At 36.4% G+C, this 19,616-nt stretch overlaps 2 protein-coding genes across 2 annotated transcripts; both read left to right on the top strand.

Moving 5' to 3' along the window:
* The first annotated feature begins 2,464 nt into the window (after positions 1 to 2,464).
* LOC124542673 lies at positions 2,465 to 3,572 on the top strand. The gene has a single exon (XM_047120598.1). The coding sequence runs from the start codon at positions 2,637 to 2,639 to the stop codon at positions 3,405 to 3,407; it is 771 nt and encodes a 256-aa protein (XP_046976554.1). The 5' UTR covers positions 2,465 to 2,636; the 3' UTR covers positions 3,408 to 3,572.
* A 14,701-nt stretch (positions 3,573 to 18,273) lies between these two features.
* Positions 18,274 to 19,079, top strand: LOC124542729. Its single transcript, XM_047120639.1, has one exon. The coding sequence runs from the start codon at positions 18,274 to 18,276 to the stop codon at positions 19,057 to 19,059; it is 786 nt and encodes a 261-aa protein (XP_046976595.1). The 3' UTR covers positions 19,060 to 19,079.
* Positions 19,080 to 19,616: the final 537 nt, after the last annotated feature.

Raw genomic sequence — 19,616 nt, 5'->3', positions numbered from 1 at the left:
TTCTCTGATAACGGTACTACTTTTGTAGGTGTCTTCAACGAGCTGGCTAGCCTTCTTTCTCAAGATTTGCAACTGAGTTCCATTGATATAGGTATAAACTTTTCTTTTATTCCTGCATATACTCCTCACTTCGGAGGACTTTGGGAGTCTGCAGTCAAGTCCACCAAACATCACCTTAGGCGCATCTTAGGCTTGACCAATTTAACTTTCGAGGAGATGACTACGTGCTTATTTTCGCAAAATCCTAATAATAAAAACAATAATTTCACAAAATTTTATAAATGCGCAATTTGCAAAAGTAATGAACATTGCATTTATTATTGTAAAATTTTTTAAATATGACACCCTACTTAAAACGTCGAACTGTCTCAAAAAATAATGTATGAAAACTGTCTTTATTCGCATAACGGTAAGCAATATATTTCAGAAAAACGATGCTTGGAATGCAACGCGGCGCATAATACAATTTTGCATGAAGCATATAAGCAATCGGGTCAAACAAATAACTTTAATGCTGCCAAAGCAACATCCAGTGGAAATGGTTTGAAACCTGACTCCTCGCAAAAAATGCAAAGCAACTCGCATGTTTCGGTGCAACGTGACATACCAGAAATCCTTTTAGCTACAGCAATTATTAAAGTACGAAAATATGATGGGACTTTTGTCAACATGCGGGCCCTTATAGACCAAGGGTCACAAACCTCGCTTACAGAACGTGCTGCTCAAATATTAGGGCAACCCAGGTTAAAGTGCCACGGGGTGATATCAGGAGTGGGCACTAAGGCGAGTGTAAAAACATCATCACTTTTTTGGCACTATGGAGTCAATAAAACATACACTGGACGAGCTCACTCAAATTTTTAATGCCAGAATGAATGAATTCCAGCGTGAATTGAAAGGGAGTATCCCTGCTGCGAGCCCCACTTCAAACATAAACTCACAATTCCACTCCTTTCGTACATTTGTGCTCACTGCCCTAGAAAATCTACAACTTCAAGTATAATTCCTGTCTAAGCAGCAAGACGATGTGGAGATGCGCACCCGGAAAAAGATTCATCTACTGCATGGAGTCCCGGAGGAACATAAAGAAGACTCGGCTGCTTGTGTTGCTCAATTGTTAAATAAACACCTCGCTCTTACACAACTTACATCTAGTGACTTTACTCTCTGCCATAGGCTGGGTAATCCGAAAAAGGGCAAGTCACGAGCAATTCTCATTAAGTTTAAGGACTTCTCCCTCAGAAACCAGGTGTGGACATCAAAATCAAATTTGAAGGGCACTGGTGTAACTATATCCGAGTTCCTAACGAAAAGACGACATAAGATCTTCGTAGCAGCTCGCCAACGCTTCGGAGTCGCAAAATGCTGGACTCGTGATGGTGTCATTTTTGTCCTGAGCGCGGATGGAACAAGACATCGTTTGTCAAGCATGCCTGATCTAGATGCAGTCCCCAGCTCCAATGCCAGCACTTTCGATGCTTACGTCATGTCTCCGAATGAAAATGTCTCTAAATCTTCGAAGCCAACTATAACGAGAACCAAAAGGACTGTGAAGAAATAGCCTGACTCCTTTATTTTCCGCCAGGTCGCTTTAATTATTGTATATATTCTTATCACTTTTCTGCGCGTTGTTTTGCTGTAGGTGTTGTTCTTTTTTATCGAGTTCTCCATTCATTTTAACGTAATTAACTTTAGTTTCTTTATTATTTTTGATATGGTTTTACCTACTTTTATTTATACCTTAATATATTTACATTTCACAATAACAAACTATAATATTATATAAGGTAATACTGCTTTCGACTGACATCTGAATACTGATTATTGACAGTGACGGTTTGACATTATAGTTGCGTTCAGAATTACTTTTTTGTGGAGTGAGAGCCTACAGCAAAAAAAGGAGTCCGAAATTTTAACTGAATAGATATTGTTTTACTGCTTTTATATTTGTATTAATTTGTTAGAGTTAATGTTAATAGATAACATATTTTAGTTGTATTATTCTTTAATTAAGCTATCGTTGTTTTTTTTCTGGTCTATGCAAAGTGTATCGTATGTTTAATTTTTGTACAGTACAGCTGGTAGGTAGTCTATGATATTTCTATTTTTGATTACTTAATTTAGTTATTATTTTTATTAAGGTTTTTGTTTTGTATTATTTTTTTTCTTTTTTTTCATCTTATTTTTTAATTTATTTATTTTTATATTTACTTTTATATTTGTAATTATATTTAATTATTTATTTTGTCGTCTCACAGCAGTATACAAAGTGACCTTTATATGTCTCTGTCGTCGTCTGACGAAATGTCCGGTGAAGAAAGTTTCCACAGTACATCTCCTCCTTCACTTAATGTCACCCTTAGTTCACACTTTTCAGATTGTCCAAAAAAAATGTTTCGGGTAGGTGTCATGTTTCGGGTAGGTGTCAAAAAAAAGACAACACGTTTTTATTTGAGCTCTTATAAATTTTATTAATATAAATTGGATGAATAATAATTCACAAGTAGAAATGTGCTAAGTTTGTTTCCTACCTGCCAGCTAATCTCCATAGCACTGATATAGCCACTAAAACCGAGAACATTGAGCATATATTTAAATATATATTATAAATATATTTATAAATTAGTAACTGCACTATGGAGTCCATCAAACACTCAATTCAGGACCTGACCGAACACTTTAATACACGAATGGCTGAATTTCAAAAATCTCTTCAGAGTCCTATCCCGGCTACGAGTCCAAACTCCAACATTGCAGCCCAATTTAACGCCTTCAGAATCTTTGTTCTGTCTGCATTGGAAGGTCTTCAGATGCAAGTGGAACTCCTATCGAAGCAATACAACCAGCTGGAGATGCGAAGCAGAAGGAAGATGCTTCTCTTGCATGGAGTTTCCGAGGATAAAAAAGAGAATTTGCCATTGGTAGTGTCAAATGTCGTGTCAGGACATCTTAAGGTACCAGAATTCACGATAGACAAGCTCAGTCATTGTCAGCGATTAGATCACTCTTCCAGAGATAAGCCTCGACCTATTCTTGTAAAATTCCGTGACGTAATGCTTCGAAATAAAATCTGGTACTCGAAAACGTCTCTTAAAAATACTGGTGTGACTCTGTCGGAGTTCCTTACTAAAGAGAGGCATGATCTGTTTATGGCAGCAAGACAGAAGTACGGAGTTTCTAAATGCTGGACGAAGGATGGTGTTATTGTCGTTACCGGGTCAGACGGTAAACGACACCGGATTGTCACAACAGCAGAGCTCAACGCAATCAATCGCACACCGAATGACATTCCCTTGGCAACTAACTCTGCTGCTGTAGCTGCTGCTGGAACCAGTTCCACCGATTCAAATCCAAAATCTGCCAATTCAACTCTGGCCATACGAAGCAAGAGAACCATTAAAAAGTAAGCTATAGTATTGTTAGACCGCGTTTTCGTCCTCGATCCTTCAATTTGTTTTTACTATTCATTAGCATAAGTTGTTTAGTTATTCTATTTTAGTTTCATTACTTTGATCATATTACTATAATTATATTTCGGATTCCGTTTAGTATTAACTTGTATTTGTAAACATGTCGGTATAATTTTATAACTGTAGGTATAATGTTAATGTCATCAATCTGACGTTTGATTTGCGTTTAGTAATTGGTTTTGGACTATTGCAGTTTGTCATATAGCATTGCATTATTTAACATTCTTTTTTTTTTTAAATAATATCTACTTAGCATTATTTTATTAAGTATTGTTTTATTATTTTTTTTTCTTTCTTTTTATAACATTTACTATTAGGATTTAAATCGTGTTTTGTGTTTTATTGATTACGTTGTGTTGCCTTTACAAAATTATTTATTATGTTACTTAAATTATTATTACTTCTCTATTTCTTAATTTCATATCCGATGTGATGTGATAATGTTCATAATAATATTAGGTATATTTGTTTTACTTTTTCTTTTTTTTTTTGTAATTTCTTACTCACAAATTGCTGGCGGGATGGAGAAGTAGCTTATCGAGAACTTAATATTAGTAGTTTGATTTATTTGGTATTTTAGTATTATTATAATTATTTTTTCTATTATATATATTATTTTAATTAATACATATATATTTATATACATCAATTATTTATTTATATGAATAGTATGATTTCAAACCTTTACAGCGTAAGCGATTTGAATGATAATAGTACCTACTATAGCGACTCAGTATTATCAAGTGATGATAGTTTTCATAGTGCTTCTCTTCCTCTAAATTCTCTTTTAGAATCAAATCTCTCCGGTTTTTCTAGAAACTTTAATGTAGTGCATATAAATGCGCAGAGTATTCCTTCACATTACTCTGATTTCCTGTCTTCCTTCGATAGTCAAAATATTCATGCCATTCTTGTATCCGAATCTTTTTTGAAACCAAGCTTACCCTCAACTTCTTACTGTTTGCCTGGCTACCACCTGATCCGGAATGACCGCATAGGTAAAGGTGGCGGTGGTGTAGCTATATATCTCCGCAGCCACATCCCTTTTACAATTTTAAATAAATCTCCTTCACAATACTCTGAGTCATCGGAACATATATTTATTGAGGTCTTATTCGGACATATCAAACTACTACTGGGCGTATTTTACAGTCCGTCACTCAATATTAATTATTTTAATGATTTTGAAAATTTATTAGAGCAATTTAGTACATCCGTTGATCACACGATAATTATGGGCGACTTCAACACCTGCCTACTTAAGGATGACCAACGTGCCCGACGCTTAAAGTATATAGTTGATAGCTGCAACCTTAATGTACTCCCAACGAATGCAACTCATTTCTTTCCGAATTGTTCTCCCTCGCTGTTGGACTTAATGATTGTTTCCTCTCTTAATCATGTTGACACTCATGGTCAGTTCCCCGCTGAAGCTTTTTCTTACCATGACTTAGTTTATTTATCCTATAAAATTCGGCCTCCGCGGGCAAAACCAACAATAGTGATGCGGCGTAATTTCCAAAAGATCAATAACACCAATTTTATGAGTCATTTGAACAATATTGACTGGACTGCTATCTATAATGCCAGCTCAATTGACGAAAAAATGAGTATTTTTAATTCTTTGTTAACTGATTTATTAGATAAACATGCTCCGTTGAGACCTATAAAGCTTAAGCATTTACCAGCACCTTGGCTAACTCAGGACATTAGAACACTCATGGTCAAACGCAATGTTGCGAAGGCCAAATATAAAAGAAATGCGACAACCAGTAACCTGGAAAAATATAAACAGCTGCGAAATCGTTGTAATAAGCTCTGCCGTGATGCTCAGCGTAAGTTTATTGCAAATGCTATTGAGAATAGCGATACATCCAAAGTTTGGCGGTTTTTAAAATCATTGGGAATTGGGCGTCAACGGGAAAATTTTTCTTTTAACTTCGATCTCAATGATCTTAACAAACATTTCATTTCTTCTTCCTCTATAAATGCACAAGACAAACTTAATACAATCAATTATCTCAATACACTGCCCCCCCCCCCCCTTATAATCCTTCCTTCCAATTCAGTTCTGTCACCATTGGCGAATTAAAGAAGCACATCTTTAGCATCAAATCAGACTCAACTGGTTGTGATGGAATAAGTCGAAGTCTGATTATCCTTACCCTTAATAGCATTTTACCTGCTTTATGTCATATATTTAACTATTCCTTATCAACTGGTACTTTCCCATCTCTATGGCGCAAAGCTGTAGTGATCCCTATTCCTAAAGTTCCCACTCCTTCTTTACCTTCTCATTTTAGACCCATATCTGTTCTTCCTTTTCTCTCAAAGGTGCTGGAGCGTGTTGTTCATTTACAACTGAACCAATTTCTCTCAATTAACAAAATCCTCTCTCCTTTCCAATCTGGGTTTAGAAAAGGCCATAGTACAGTTACTGCGCTCACTAAAGTATGTGACGATATACGCTGTGGAATTGATAATAAATCTGTAACTGTTCTAGCTCTCCTAGACTTTTCAAACGCCTTTAATAGTATTGACTACGATATATGTTTGGCAATCCTAAGATCTCTAAACATAGATCCTACTGCTGTAGATTGGTTTCGCTCTTACCTATTAAATAGACAGCAATGCATAAAGGCGAATGGTAAGATCTCGACTTATTTAGATATTCCTTCTGGTGTCCCGCAAGGTGGTGTACTGTCTCCCCTTCTCTTTTCTATCTTCATCAATACTCTCTCCACACTTATCTCTTCCTCCTATCATCTATATGCTGATGATCTTCAAATTTATGTTACCGCTCCTTTGGACGGTATCGACAAGGCTGTTGCAACGTTGAATAATGATTTGGCAAAAATCTGTGAATGGTGTAGATCTTATGGGCTCCAAGTGAATCCGAGGAAGTCACAGGTAGCTGTTTTTGGCAGTGTTAAGCTTCTGTCGAGGATTAAAGACAAAAATCTACCTCCAATAATGTTTGATGGCCACATATTACCACTGCAAGAAACGGTTAAAAATCTTGGGCTAATTCTGGATGCTTCCTTCTCCTGGGTCCCTCAGGTTGCAGAAATAAGCCGTAAGATGTATGCCATCATTGGTTTTTTAAGGCGATGGAAAAATCTACTGCCAATCAAGGCTAAGATCAACTTAGCCAATTCGCTCCTGTTTCCAATATTGGATTATGCCGACGCCTGCTACACTGACTTAACTGAGAACCTTCTAAACAAATTAGAACGACTGCAGAATTTAGCCATTAGATTTATCTTTGGTCTACGTAAATTCGATCATGTCTCGCAGTATCGGTCTCAGTTAAAGTGGCTGCCAATCAGGCTTCGACGAAATTTGCACGCCTTATCTCTTCTTTACTCTTTGCTATATGTTGAACATACACCACCTTACCTGAAAGAACGCTTCAAATTTCTTGGGTGTGACAGTATACTCAACCTGCGTTCTAGTAACGATAATAAGCTTGTAACGCCCTGCAGCCGGACACAAACTTACAGTAGCTCTTTTACTCTGAAAACCGTCAAACTTTGGAATGCACTACACAACGATATTCGGCAATCGAAATCCTTGTCCATCTTTAAACATCGCTTGAAAAACTATTATCTGTCCATATCCCAAGAATGTATGTAAGTATGAAATAATATGTAGTTTATAATTATGTATATATATTGATATATATTATATGTATATTATATTATTATATGTGTATTATTTGGATGTAGTTGTGTGTAGTTTATTATTATACTGCAATATTAGTCTACTTAAATTATAATTATTATCTCTTAACTATTAATTCTATTTGCACTTACCTGTTCTCTCGTCTTAAGTTCCTGTCACCAAAGGTTGTCTGTGAGAGATCGCTATAAGACCGCCTTTGCGCACCATTTGTTGTTTTTTTGTCTCTCTATTACCCATTGTCGTGTAATGTGTTGTACAATAAAGTATTTTAAATAAAATAAATAAAAAATTTTTAATGTTATCCATGTCAATGCTCAAAGTGTTCCGGCTCATTATCCTGATATGCTTGCTTCTTTTGACTGCCGTAATATTCATGCTATTCTTATTTCCGAATCGTAGTTGAAACCATGTCTTCCTTCGACATCCTATTCATTACCTGGCTTTCAATTAATTCGCAATGACCGTGTCGGCAGGAGGGGTGGTGGGGTTGCGATCTACTTACGCTCATATATTCCTTATAATGTAATCAGTTCGTTTGCTCAACCTCCTCTACCCGATGCAGTTGAACATTTGCTTATTGAAGTCAGTCTTGCATATTCTAAAATTCTTCTTGGTGTATTCTACAACCCCACCTCTCTTATTAATTATTACCCTAGTTTTGAAAATTTGCTAGAGAATTTTGTCCCTAATTACAGCCACTCAATTTTAATGGGAGATTTTAATACATGTTTACTTAAAGGCGAAGCTAATAGTAAAAAGCTAATAACAATTACCGAATCCTGCAATCTACATGTTTTACCCCTCACAGCTACCTACTTTTCTCCCGGCTGTACCCCCTCCTTGATCTCATTATGGTCTCATCTCCTGATTTAGTTTCTAAGCATGGTCAGTCTTCTGCCGATGTATTTTCCTACCATGACTTAATTTTTCTCTCTTATAAAATATGTCCTCCCAAAGCAAAATCAAGAACGCTTCTGCTACGTAATTTTGGAGGAATGGATGTAAATCGTCTACGCGAGGATGCTTGTCAATTGGATTGGTCTGCTGTTATAGCTGCTGATTCTATTGACAAGAAGGTATATATAAGGCTTCAATAGTTTGCTTGTAGGGTAATACGATGTACATGCACTATAAGACCTGTTAGAATAAAACATCTCCCTGCACCGTGGTTGACGGAAGATCTAAAGAAGCTCATTGAGACGAAAAATCGAGCTAAACTGAAATATAAAATAATAATATAATAATTCTGGCCTCAATCGCGATAAATAAAAGAAGGCACGAAATCACTGTAATAATAGGTTGGGGGAAAAGTTTCTACGTATTTTATATGAAAATTCAAAAAGTTTTTTTTATAGTTTATTTACATTTGACTAAAGTATGTAGGTGCCATTTTGTTCCATAACTTTTTGCCGTCTTGTTGGTAGTGACATGATCCCATTGCTGTAAAAATTTTGGGGCTTCTGATCGAAAAACTGCGACAAGTGGTTTTGGCAGTCCTCTCGTGATGTTAACCTGACACTGCCTAAGGAATTCTGCAGAGACCGAAACAGATGAAAATCTGAAGGTGCAAGGTCAGGAATATACGGCGGATGCATTAATACCTCCCAGCCAAACTCTCGTTATTTTTGTTAAGTGGCTAAAGATGTATGAGGTCTAGCGTTGTCATGGTGAAAAACCACACCCCTTCTGTTGATCAATTCTGGCCGCTTTCTCTCAATTTCTTGCTTCAATCTCATCACTTGTTCGCAATACAGTTCTGAATCGATGGTCCTGCCGGGCGGTAACAGCTCATAATGAATGATGCCCTTCCAATCCCACCATACACACAGCATTACCTTGTTGCGAGTTAATCCGGGTTTTGCCACAGTCTGTGAAGCTTGACCGGCCATTGACCACGATCTTTTTCGCACGTTCTTGTCGTATGTGATTCACTTTTCATCACTAGTTATCAGCTTCTTCAAAAATGGTTCGGTTTCATTACGTCGTAATAAAGAATCACAAATGAGTACACGGTTTATTAGGTTTCTTTCAGTGAGTTCATGAGGCACCCATATATCGAGCTTTTTTGTGTACCCAGCTTTATTCAAATGAGTCAAAACCGTTTTGTGGTCAATTGCCAGTTCTTCAGCTACATCGTAACTACTAATATGCCGATCTTGCTCCACTTTTTCAAAAATGGCATAAATTTTGTCCGTAACAGGGGGACCAGAGCGAGATGCATCTTTGATATCAAAATTTCCGGCTTGAAAACGCTTAAACCAAACTTGCGCTACTCTCACAGATACTGCATTGGGTCCATAAACATCACAATTTTTTTTCGCGGCTTGAGTTGCATTTTTACCGTTTTTATAGTAAAATTTTAAAATGTATCGAATTTCTTCTTTAGATTCACTCATTTTAACAACAACAAAAACAAATGAAAATCACACAAATTCCTTATTTGAATTAGGAAGTGCCTTCTTTAAAATTAGATCTCGATGTTTTACTGAGTTTGTTAAGCTCCTTTAACATATATCCATCAGTGATTGAGTGGTTTCTGAGTTACCTCAAAGGCCGTCGACAACGTATACGCCTTAATGAGACGTTTTCCTCATGGTGTAATGTCCAGGCAGGGGTACCTTAAGGTGGCGTCTTATCTCTCTTGCTCTTTGCTATTTTCATTAATTCCATTTCTCAATATATTTCTTCCTCCTACCATATGTATGCAGATGATATTCAAATTTATCGCCACACTACGCTTGATAATCTTCACATTGCGATTGAGGACATGAATTACGACTTACAGAAAATTCACCAATGGAGTAAACTGTACGGACTTGCTATAAACCCCGGGAAATCACAAGTCATTATTATTGGTAGTCCGGGCATGGTCTCTAAGGTACACTGATATACCGTCTACTGAGTACAATGGTACCTGTTTACCTTACTGTTCCGTTGTGCAAAATCTAGGGGTGTATTTAGACCAAACATTATCTTGGTCAGATCACTTGAAAGAACTGAGCAGAAGAACCTACGCTTCCCTGAACTCGCTACGACGGCTTCGATCCCTTCTACCAATTCCTACCAAAATTATGTTAGCAAATTCTCTCCTTTTACCTATTCTTGATTATGCCGATGCAAGCTATACTAATCTGACCTAGGACCAACTCAATAGGCTTGAGCGACTTCAAAATCTCGCCATCCGGTTCATATTCTACCTTCGCAAATATGAACATTTCTGTATTTCGTTCAAAGCTCAAGTGGCTCCCTATTCGTTTTCGCCGGAACTTGCATATTTTGTCTCTTCTGTACTGTGGGTTATTTAATTTAAGGGCTCCTTCTTATTTAAAGGAGAAATTTGAATTTCTAGGCGATCCTTCTCTTCCGAGATCTTCCCGGAGTTTAACACTTAAAATACCGGCACATAAAACAAAATTCTACAGTGACTCTTTTACCGTTTAGGCAATTAAGTTGTGGAATAATTTACCATTAAATATAAAAAAATCTAAAACACTATTAATTTTCAAAAATTCCCTAAAGAAATTTTATCTTGAATCTGCATAGAGACGATTTATATTAGTGCTTATTTATTAGTCTATAATATTGATATGAATATGTTTATATATGTATATGTATGTATGGGTATATGTATATATATATATACATATACCCATACAAAGTATTTACATGTAGATATTTGTATGCAATATATGTATATTACAGCACCACCTACCCAACTTTCATACAACCATTTCATATTATAATGTGGTGGTTATCATGTGGTGTACAATAAAGAATAAATAAATAAATAAAAATAAAGAGAAATATAGCAGTTATTTATCAGTAAATGAACTGAAGCAATCAACTATGCTTATTATCAAGAAGAGTCAGCAAAATATATATAACGGAGCAGCATACCCCAGCCCGTTTGTCATGTCAAACATGACGTCAGCATAGCTGACGTAACGAGTGTCAGGGTTTCGATCTTTAACCATCTTCGGTGGTATGAAATAAAACTCAGGAATTAATCCTCTCTGATTTATTCCAATATGAGACGGTCCGATCGCTCCGACGGCTCGACCAAGTGTGTCGATACCGGCGGGCGTTTGATCTTTTATAACAAAAATAGGTGGGTAGACTTACTCACTTAACATAACAGCTATTTACAAATTCTAAAATATTTGAGACTAATTTAACATTTCAAAATTCACTATAAATTATTAATTTAACAATGAAACAGTTTTAAATTATTAAAATAATAATTTCTGGACACGTGTTTTTCTTAAATTCGTGGTTTCGCGCGGACATATACTTTAAGGAAGTGGCCGATTTAGCGACCGGAAACAAAATAAATAGCAAAAGTAAAATCTGTGAATTGTATCCTTATCTTGATCAAGATGGGTTGTTAAGAGTAGGTGGCAGATTACGTCACGCTAACCTTGATCCTGATATGAAAAATCCTATCATTATTCCTAGCAATAGTCGCTTGGCCGAACTACTTATAGATCAATCACATAATATGACGTTCCACGGAGGCGCGAGATTAACGTCAGCACATTTAACGCCAAAAGTATTGGATCGTGGGTGGTAACCGGGCAGTTAAAAGGAGGTTACGTTATTGTATTCTGTAACTACGACAAGAACCGAGAGAGCACTGTCAGATTATGGGCGATCTTCCATCAGCAAGAGCAAATCCTTCAAGGCCATTTTATCATGTGGCAGTGGACTACACTGGTCACGTGTTTATAAAAGCAAATGTCCCAAAGGTTACATAGCAGTATTTACCTGCATGGCAACGAAGGCGATTCATCTGGAGTTAGTGTCCAATCTGACGAGCTCAGCAGTTTTAGAGTGATAACGGCACAAATTTCGTCGGCGCAAACAAGGTGTTACAGCAAGAATATGAAGAGCTCCTTAAGGTTTTCAATGAGGACTTCAAATCTGAGGTAGCCGAGATGGTTATCAAATGGCATTTTAATGCCCCATCCTGGCCATCAGCTAACGGACTTTGTGAAGCAGCCGTTAAAAGCTTAAAATATCATTTGAAGAGAGTGGTTGGCGACCAAAAACTCACATATGAGGAGTTTAGCACACTCTTAGCGCAGCTGGAAGCCTGTTTAAACTCAAGACCTTTGTGTCCATTGACAGAAGACGTAGAGGACTTAAATTATTTAACGCCTTCGCATTTCTTGTCAAGCGGCCCTATACTATCAATATATGAGACTGAAAGTGACCTTAGAACCAGATGGCACTTAACTCAAAAAATATTTCAGGATATTTGGAAAATATGGCAACAAGAATATCTAACCAGTCTTTCAGCACGCAGCCGATGGCAACAACCTCACGAAAATAACAAAGTGGGAGACATCGTAATTATCAATGACGGCCACCTTCCGCCAGGGAAGTGGGCCTTAGGTCGCGTAGTGGAACTACACCCTGGAAACGATGGATACATTCGTGTTGTAACACTCAAAACTAAGGGCGGATATATGAAGAGACCTATCATTAAATTATCAATTCTACCTATCAAACAAGAAGAAAATCAAAGCAAAACTGAAAATTCGCCATCTCAAAGTCATGAAGAAAAATCTAAAAAATCAAGAAATGTAAAGAAAAAATATAATTTTTCAGTCGTGGCTACTTGTGTGATGTTATTTTTCATGACTTTAGTAAGTAAGTAAGTATTCTTTATTGTACACCAAAGAATAAATAAATTATACAGTAATTGCAAAACTTGATCTAAATGTACAATTGGCGGCCTTATCGCTAAGCAGCGATCTCTGCCAGGCAACTATGTTGCGTAGGACATAGTAATCAGTAATTAAACGTTTCAGGTGTACATATATAAGAGAAAAACTTACTTATACGAAATTAAATATATACATAGTAAACATATATATACTACATTCAATATATAATAAGCTATATGTATAATTTATACTACAGTTTAAATATGTCTATAGGTAACATGAAATAATAAATTTAAAATATAAGCCAGATACATCGCAGAGTAGGAGTTTAGAATAAATAGAAAAATAAAAATAATACATATTAAGGAAACAGGTAGATAAAATTTAAGGGGGATAGAAGTTTGCTTTTAATAACCGTTTGAATGTTGCTAGGGATTGAGCACGCCTTATGGTAAGTGGTAAGGAATTCCAGAGCCGTACAGCTTCCACAGAAAAGGATTTAGAATGGAAGGATGTATTGTGGGAGGGGATTTTTAAAATGAGGTTATCGTTAGAGCAAAGTGAGCGACAATTAATGTCACTCAGGAATTCAAAGCGCTTTTTAAGGTATGAGGGAGAGGTAGGATTAAATAGGATATTGCATGATAGGGAAAGAATGTGAGTATTCCTACGAAGGCGGATTGAGGGCCACTTGAGTTTTTCTCGAAATTCTGAAACATGGTCATATTTACGAAGTCCAAATATGAACCGTATACAAAGATTCTGGATGCGTTCAAGTTTATTAAGCAATTCCTCACTTAAATTGAGATAACAGGTATCAGCGTAATCGAGAATCGGTAGCAGGAAAGATTGTGCAAGCACAATTTTAGTTGGTATCGGTAGAAAATTTTGCAATCTGCGAAGAGATCCGATAGATGCAAACACTTTCCTGCTCACCTCGCTTACTTGGGGGATCCAGGTCAGAAAACTATCAAAAACAACGCCTAGATTTTTTACAGTTTCATTGTATGGAACAAGTGTTCCATCAACAATTATATTAGGCATATTGGGCCAATAAATGCGGGCAACTAGTTTTTGACTGCCGATTATAATTGCCTGTGTTTTTAAAGGATTAACTCTAAGTCCATGTGATTTACTCCAAAGTACAATCGATTCAAGGTCTTTATTTAATGTTTGTATTGTTTTAGGCAAATCAATTAATTTTGACTGTTTATATATTTGGAGATCGTCGGCATACAGGTGATAGATAGAAGATAATTGAGAAGTAATGCAATTAATGAAAATAGAAAAAAGGAGCGGAGACAACACGCCACCTTGCGGAACACCGGCCTTGATCGTGCACCAATTGAAAAAGGAATCATCAACACGAATTCGTTGCCGGCGACCGCAAAGATAATTTTGAAACCAGTCAATCACATCCAGGAGATATGTTAAGAAAGCATAATGTAGCTAGTAAGAGCTCGTGGTCAACATTGTTAAAGGCATTGCTAAAATCGAGGAAGATCAACGCTGTTAGACATTGATTATCCATAGCAAGGCGTATATCCTTGGTAATTTTGACTAAAGCAGTAGTCGTACTATGACCTTTTCGGAAACCAGATTGAAAAGGGTTAAGGAGGTTTTGTCTAGATAGGAAAAGGTTTAATTGTCGATGCACAATACGTTCAAATACTTTAGATAGGAAAGGAAGTATGGAAATAGGACGGTAATCGGAAAAGCGGGAGGGATTTAATTCTTTAGGTAAGGGAATAACTTGGGCATATTTCCAGGAAGAGGGAAATGATCCAGTAGAAATTGAGTAATTGAATATATTTTTAATAATAGGAACTAAAAAAGTAAAATTTTACATAAGTGACATATATAGGCTACTTTACATAAGTTATTGTGGTTCTTATGTCTTTAATTGCATAATAATTACATTTACCTGTTGGCTCTACAAACTTTCCCAAGGAATTTTTGACACATCACAAATAAAACATTATTTATATTTGAATACAATGGCAAGAGTGGAAGATATACTGGAAGTTCATAAAAACATAGCAGAATCGCTTGGTAATAGGATGGCAGAATTCGAAAAACAGCTGAAACCCACAAGTAGCACTGAAGGTAATAGGAACAGTCTTGATAAACTTGCAAGTGAGTTTAAGGCCTCAGTGTGGAACATCCTGGACCTCCTAAGGACACTTGTCACTAATTTATCTTCACAAATTGATGACATCGACAACACTTCTAGAAGAAATGCTCTGCTGTTCGGTGGTATTCAGGAGGCTGAAGGTGAGAACTTGGTTTCAACTGTCCTTGGAACAATTCAAGTGTTGATGGGCATCCCTGATATTCAGCCAGGTGTGATCCAGTACTGCCATCGTATAGGAAGCAAGTCTGAGAAGGCTCCTCGACCTATTGTTGTTCGATTTAATGACTTAAAAGTTAAAAGTCTCATTTGGAGTAATAAAAAGAAATTGAAATCGCCTCCAGTTGTGCTGAGTGAATTCTTAACTAAGGTTCGTCAATCTCTCTTCACAAAAGCTAGAAAAAGATTTGGCATAACTAACACCTGGACCCTTAATGGATACATATATATCAAATTGCCAAATAACGAACGCAGGCGTGTCACAACTCAGGAAGATTTCGATGAATGCCTGAAGATGTTCCCCTGTCCATCGCCTTCAACACAGTCCGTTGACAAGCCTGCCAGCTCTGTGCTGCCTCGAGTCAGCCCTGCAGCTCTTCCTGACGCCAGCAAAAGGCCACTTACGCGACGAAATTTGGTCAAGAAGCAATAGTATGTTGTTATCACATGTATTCTATATCTTGTTTTGGTTTTACTTTCATTTATTTTACTTATAATCATCCCATAGTACATACTGAAGTCCCTCTATTCTTTCGATAATAGTTCGTATTATTTGCGATTAATATGCATATGTGTGAAATTTATTTAAAATCTACACAATGCTTATCTTAAGTTACAGTTCACTTACACTTACTTAATTGTTTTTTACCATCACAATGATATTGATGTTGTCCCACAATTGTCATTTCTTGTGGGTAATTATGATTCTATATTTTCTTTTCTTTTAATTATTAGTGTACCCGTAGCAATTACAATATTTTTTATTTTTTATCCAAGTTACATGTTAATAGCAGGGACTTAAAACGTTACTCATAACATAATTCATAACGATATAATAACGTTATAATGGTATCGTTACCTCAGCATACATATCGTTTTCAATATTTTTTATATCGTTTTAAAAATAACAGAACGAAATGATGACAGGCAATATAACGTTAATATAACGATAAAAACGCGACGTTGCCAAACTTACTGTCTTCCAAAAGTGCGCGAATACGCGCGACTTACTAGCTAGGATCTCATTGGCCTATTAGATAGGTCAGGCTGGGTTCGTGAAGCAAGCTGGCAACGTTTTAAGTGCATGGTCATTTCTAAATAATTAACCGCTTGCGAAGTATTACTATATATCTAATAATATCGTAATACTATAATTAATTACTAATATTATCGTAATCTATAATTTGTTGGTTCAATTTGACACTATAACATTATATTATAACAATAGGTGACGGAGATGGGCCGTAAAAAAATTAATAAAGCCTATAGGCATTTTAATCTCGATGAAACTAATAAAACTGCGAAATGTTTAGTTGTTGGATGCCAAAAAGTTTTGAAGGTAAGTAAAATCAAATGTAATAGATATTAACGTATAGTTTGCGCCTTTCGTAACCTGTTTTTGTTTTATATTTTATACTACCTTTTACACAAAGTTAAACGTAAAAGTAAAATCCACGGACAGTGGGACGTAGGTATGCAGGACGCGGCATGTTGTGACATGCGCGGTTCATTTAGTCGCTTTACAACTATGGTATGAGTTACAAATAATTACGAAATATTAAAAGTGACAAATGGTTTTGATATTATTTGTAAAAATAGAATCTATCACTATAAATTCACTCTCTGATGATGATGTCCTTCCCACCACCCAGAACAAAATGAAGTATAGACCAATGAAACATAAAAATGTATTGAAACTTGCCTAGGTTTGAATCTGCGATCGTGGTTTATGATTCACGCCTTCTAACCACAGGGCCATTGCGGCTTTTAAGCATTTTAAATAGTTCATCGATCATTAATTTTTAAACATTTCAGATTTAAATTTTAAAGTGCGATTAATTCTGTCGATATCCTTAATATAATCTATACTTATAATAAATCTGTAGAGAGGCCATTTCTGTACATGAAATTTATTTAAAAAAAACTATCAAGGGATGATAAGGGATCGCTACTGGTGCCAAAAATGCAATCAGTAAAATTTTTGTCTGTCTGTCTGTCTGTCTGTCTGTATATTCGTTATAGAAACAAAAACTACTCGACGGATTTTAACGAAATTTGGCACAATTATTCTTCCTACTCCTGGGCAGGTTATAGTATACTTTTCATTACGCTACGATCAATAGGAGTAGAGCAGTGAAGGGAAATATTGGGAAAACGGGAGAAGTTACTCCATTTTTTAAGCTTCCGTCGCGTGTGCAGCCTTAATGGTTAAAGCTACATAGAAATCATGTACGACACAAATGTTCTTAAATTATTATATAAAAATAAATTCCTCGACAGCATATGTCTATCTTTCATAGTTGACTCACAATAACACGTGAAACTTCCGGAAGCTTAGCAATTCGGCGCTTTCTGACTATATTTGTCTACTCTTACGTTTACAATATGAGAGCATTGTCATCCCTAATTACAAAAGTTCACATTATTACCTATTCAATAAAAAAAAGAATCATGTAAATCGGTGTAGAAACACCAAAGTTATACATGAAATACGCTATAAGTCATCGCGCGTGAATACAGAATCATGCCATAAGGATTATTTTTGTGTATCGGTTGCCGCGTTAGACGCGCTACACCGCGGGAGGTATAAAAAGGCGGCGGGTCCGCGCGCGAGCTTCATACAATATTTGGCTGTTGATGCGAATAGACGTTTAGAGTGTTCGACCTTATTGACAGACAATAATTGTTATTTACCAACCGTGCTTTTCAGCGCGACTTTTAGTCTAAGCATATTATTAGTTAAAATTTTATTTCTTTATGTGAAGTAGTAGTAGGTACGCATTTTAGTTATTGTGGTAGTGTTTAATTATATTAATAGTTTATTTTCGTAATTATCATATAAAAATAATTATTACTATATAAGTATATCATTCTTTCTTTTTTTTCGTGGGTAGGCGCGATAGAGTACACACATTAAAAAATAGTCTCGTTTTTAAATAATATTTAATATTTCATTTACTAGTTGAATAATAAAAAAAAATGTACCTGTGAGTTCAAATATCCACCGGCTTCAAGTTTAAATAATTGTTTTAACACAATTCTAAATAACTTATATGAAATATTTGCCACATCACTACCACTAATTTTTGGAACAAGTATAATGGATCAGCTCCAGAAATCGATCGAGCAGCTAGCTACAATGTTCACAGCTCAAATGAATGAGTTCCAGAGGGAAGTTCGGGCATCTATTCCTGCAGCTAGTCCGTCATCTAATATAAATGCGCAATTTAGTGCATTCAGAACTTTTGTGATGACGGCGCTGGAGAACTTGCAGGTGCAGCTTCAGATTCTCTCCAGGCAGCAAGAGGACATGGAAGTTCGATCCAGAAGAAACATCTTGCTTTTTCACGGTGTGCCCCAGGTCAACAATGAAGATCCAGCTGAGATTGTGTGCAAGATATTGAATGAGCGGCTATCCTTGGCAGAAGTCACAGTCAGCAATATCAAGAGGTGCCATCGCTTGGGTCGTTCAAATAATAGTGACAAGCATCGTGCCATCTGCGTTAAATTCTTTGATCAGGGGCTCCGCAACAAGATATGGTACGGCAAATCCAAATTAAAGGGCAGCGGTATCACATTATCCGAATTTCTGACGAAGGGCCGGCACGAAGCATTTGTTGCGGCTCGTAAACGGTTCGGGGTATCACGCAGCTGGACGAAAGACGGCTGTGTTGTTGTGGTCGGTCCTGACGGTAAGCACCATCGTGTCGTCACAGTGGCTGAAGTCAACGCTATCCCGGAGGTGGTTGGCAGCGTCAACAGTGCAGGTGACGCCGTGTCAGCCGAACCGGCATCCTTCACGCAGGTGGGAGTACGGAAGCAGACCTCAGTGGCTTCGATTACCCCGAAACCAAGTGTTAGGCCCAGAAAGCCCTACAGAAAATAGTTACATTTAACCTTTCACTTGTGTAATCTCTGTTATAAGTCTCATACTGATTAACTTCCTAGCTATTAATGTTATAACAGTATATCAATCCTTCGTTTTACTTTACTTTTTAAAAAATCAACACTGCGACTATATCACTAAGGTTGATGTTTGATTATTTGCAATAGTAATCGCATTATCAACGAGCGACGCGGGTTCACTTTTACACGTCTTATTTGCAACTGTTTATCTAATATTTCTAATTACCGCCGCAGGCCTCGTAGATATATTGCTTTGTTTAATTATAATGTTATTTTTTACTTAGCTAAGGATTTAATATTATCATATGTTGAACTTTGTTTATTATACTTCAATTTTACTTCAGTTTTACCTCTTTTGTTTATCAATTATTTCTTAAGATATGTTCTAACTAAACTAATAAGGTACAAAAACACCATTTGATTCATTTTTAATTGTTATTCTTGTTTTTTTTTTTCTTTTTACTTTTACAACTTTTACTTTTTAAACAATTATTTTTGAACTACGTTTTGTTATACTTTTGGTCTCTTTCATGCCGC

Source organism: Vanessa cardui, chromosome W (assembly GCF_905220365.1).
Source record: "Vanessa cardui chromosome W, ilVanCard2.1, whole genome shotgun sequence".
Lineage (NCBI taxonomy): Eukaryota > Metazoa > Arthropoda > Insecta > Lepidoptera > Nymphalidae > Vanessa > Vanessa cardui.
This window is presented reverse-complemented; position numbering and strand designations above follow the sequence as displayed.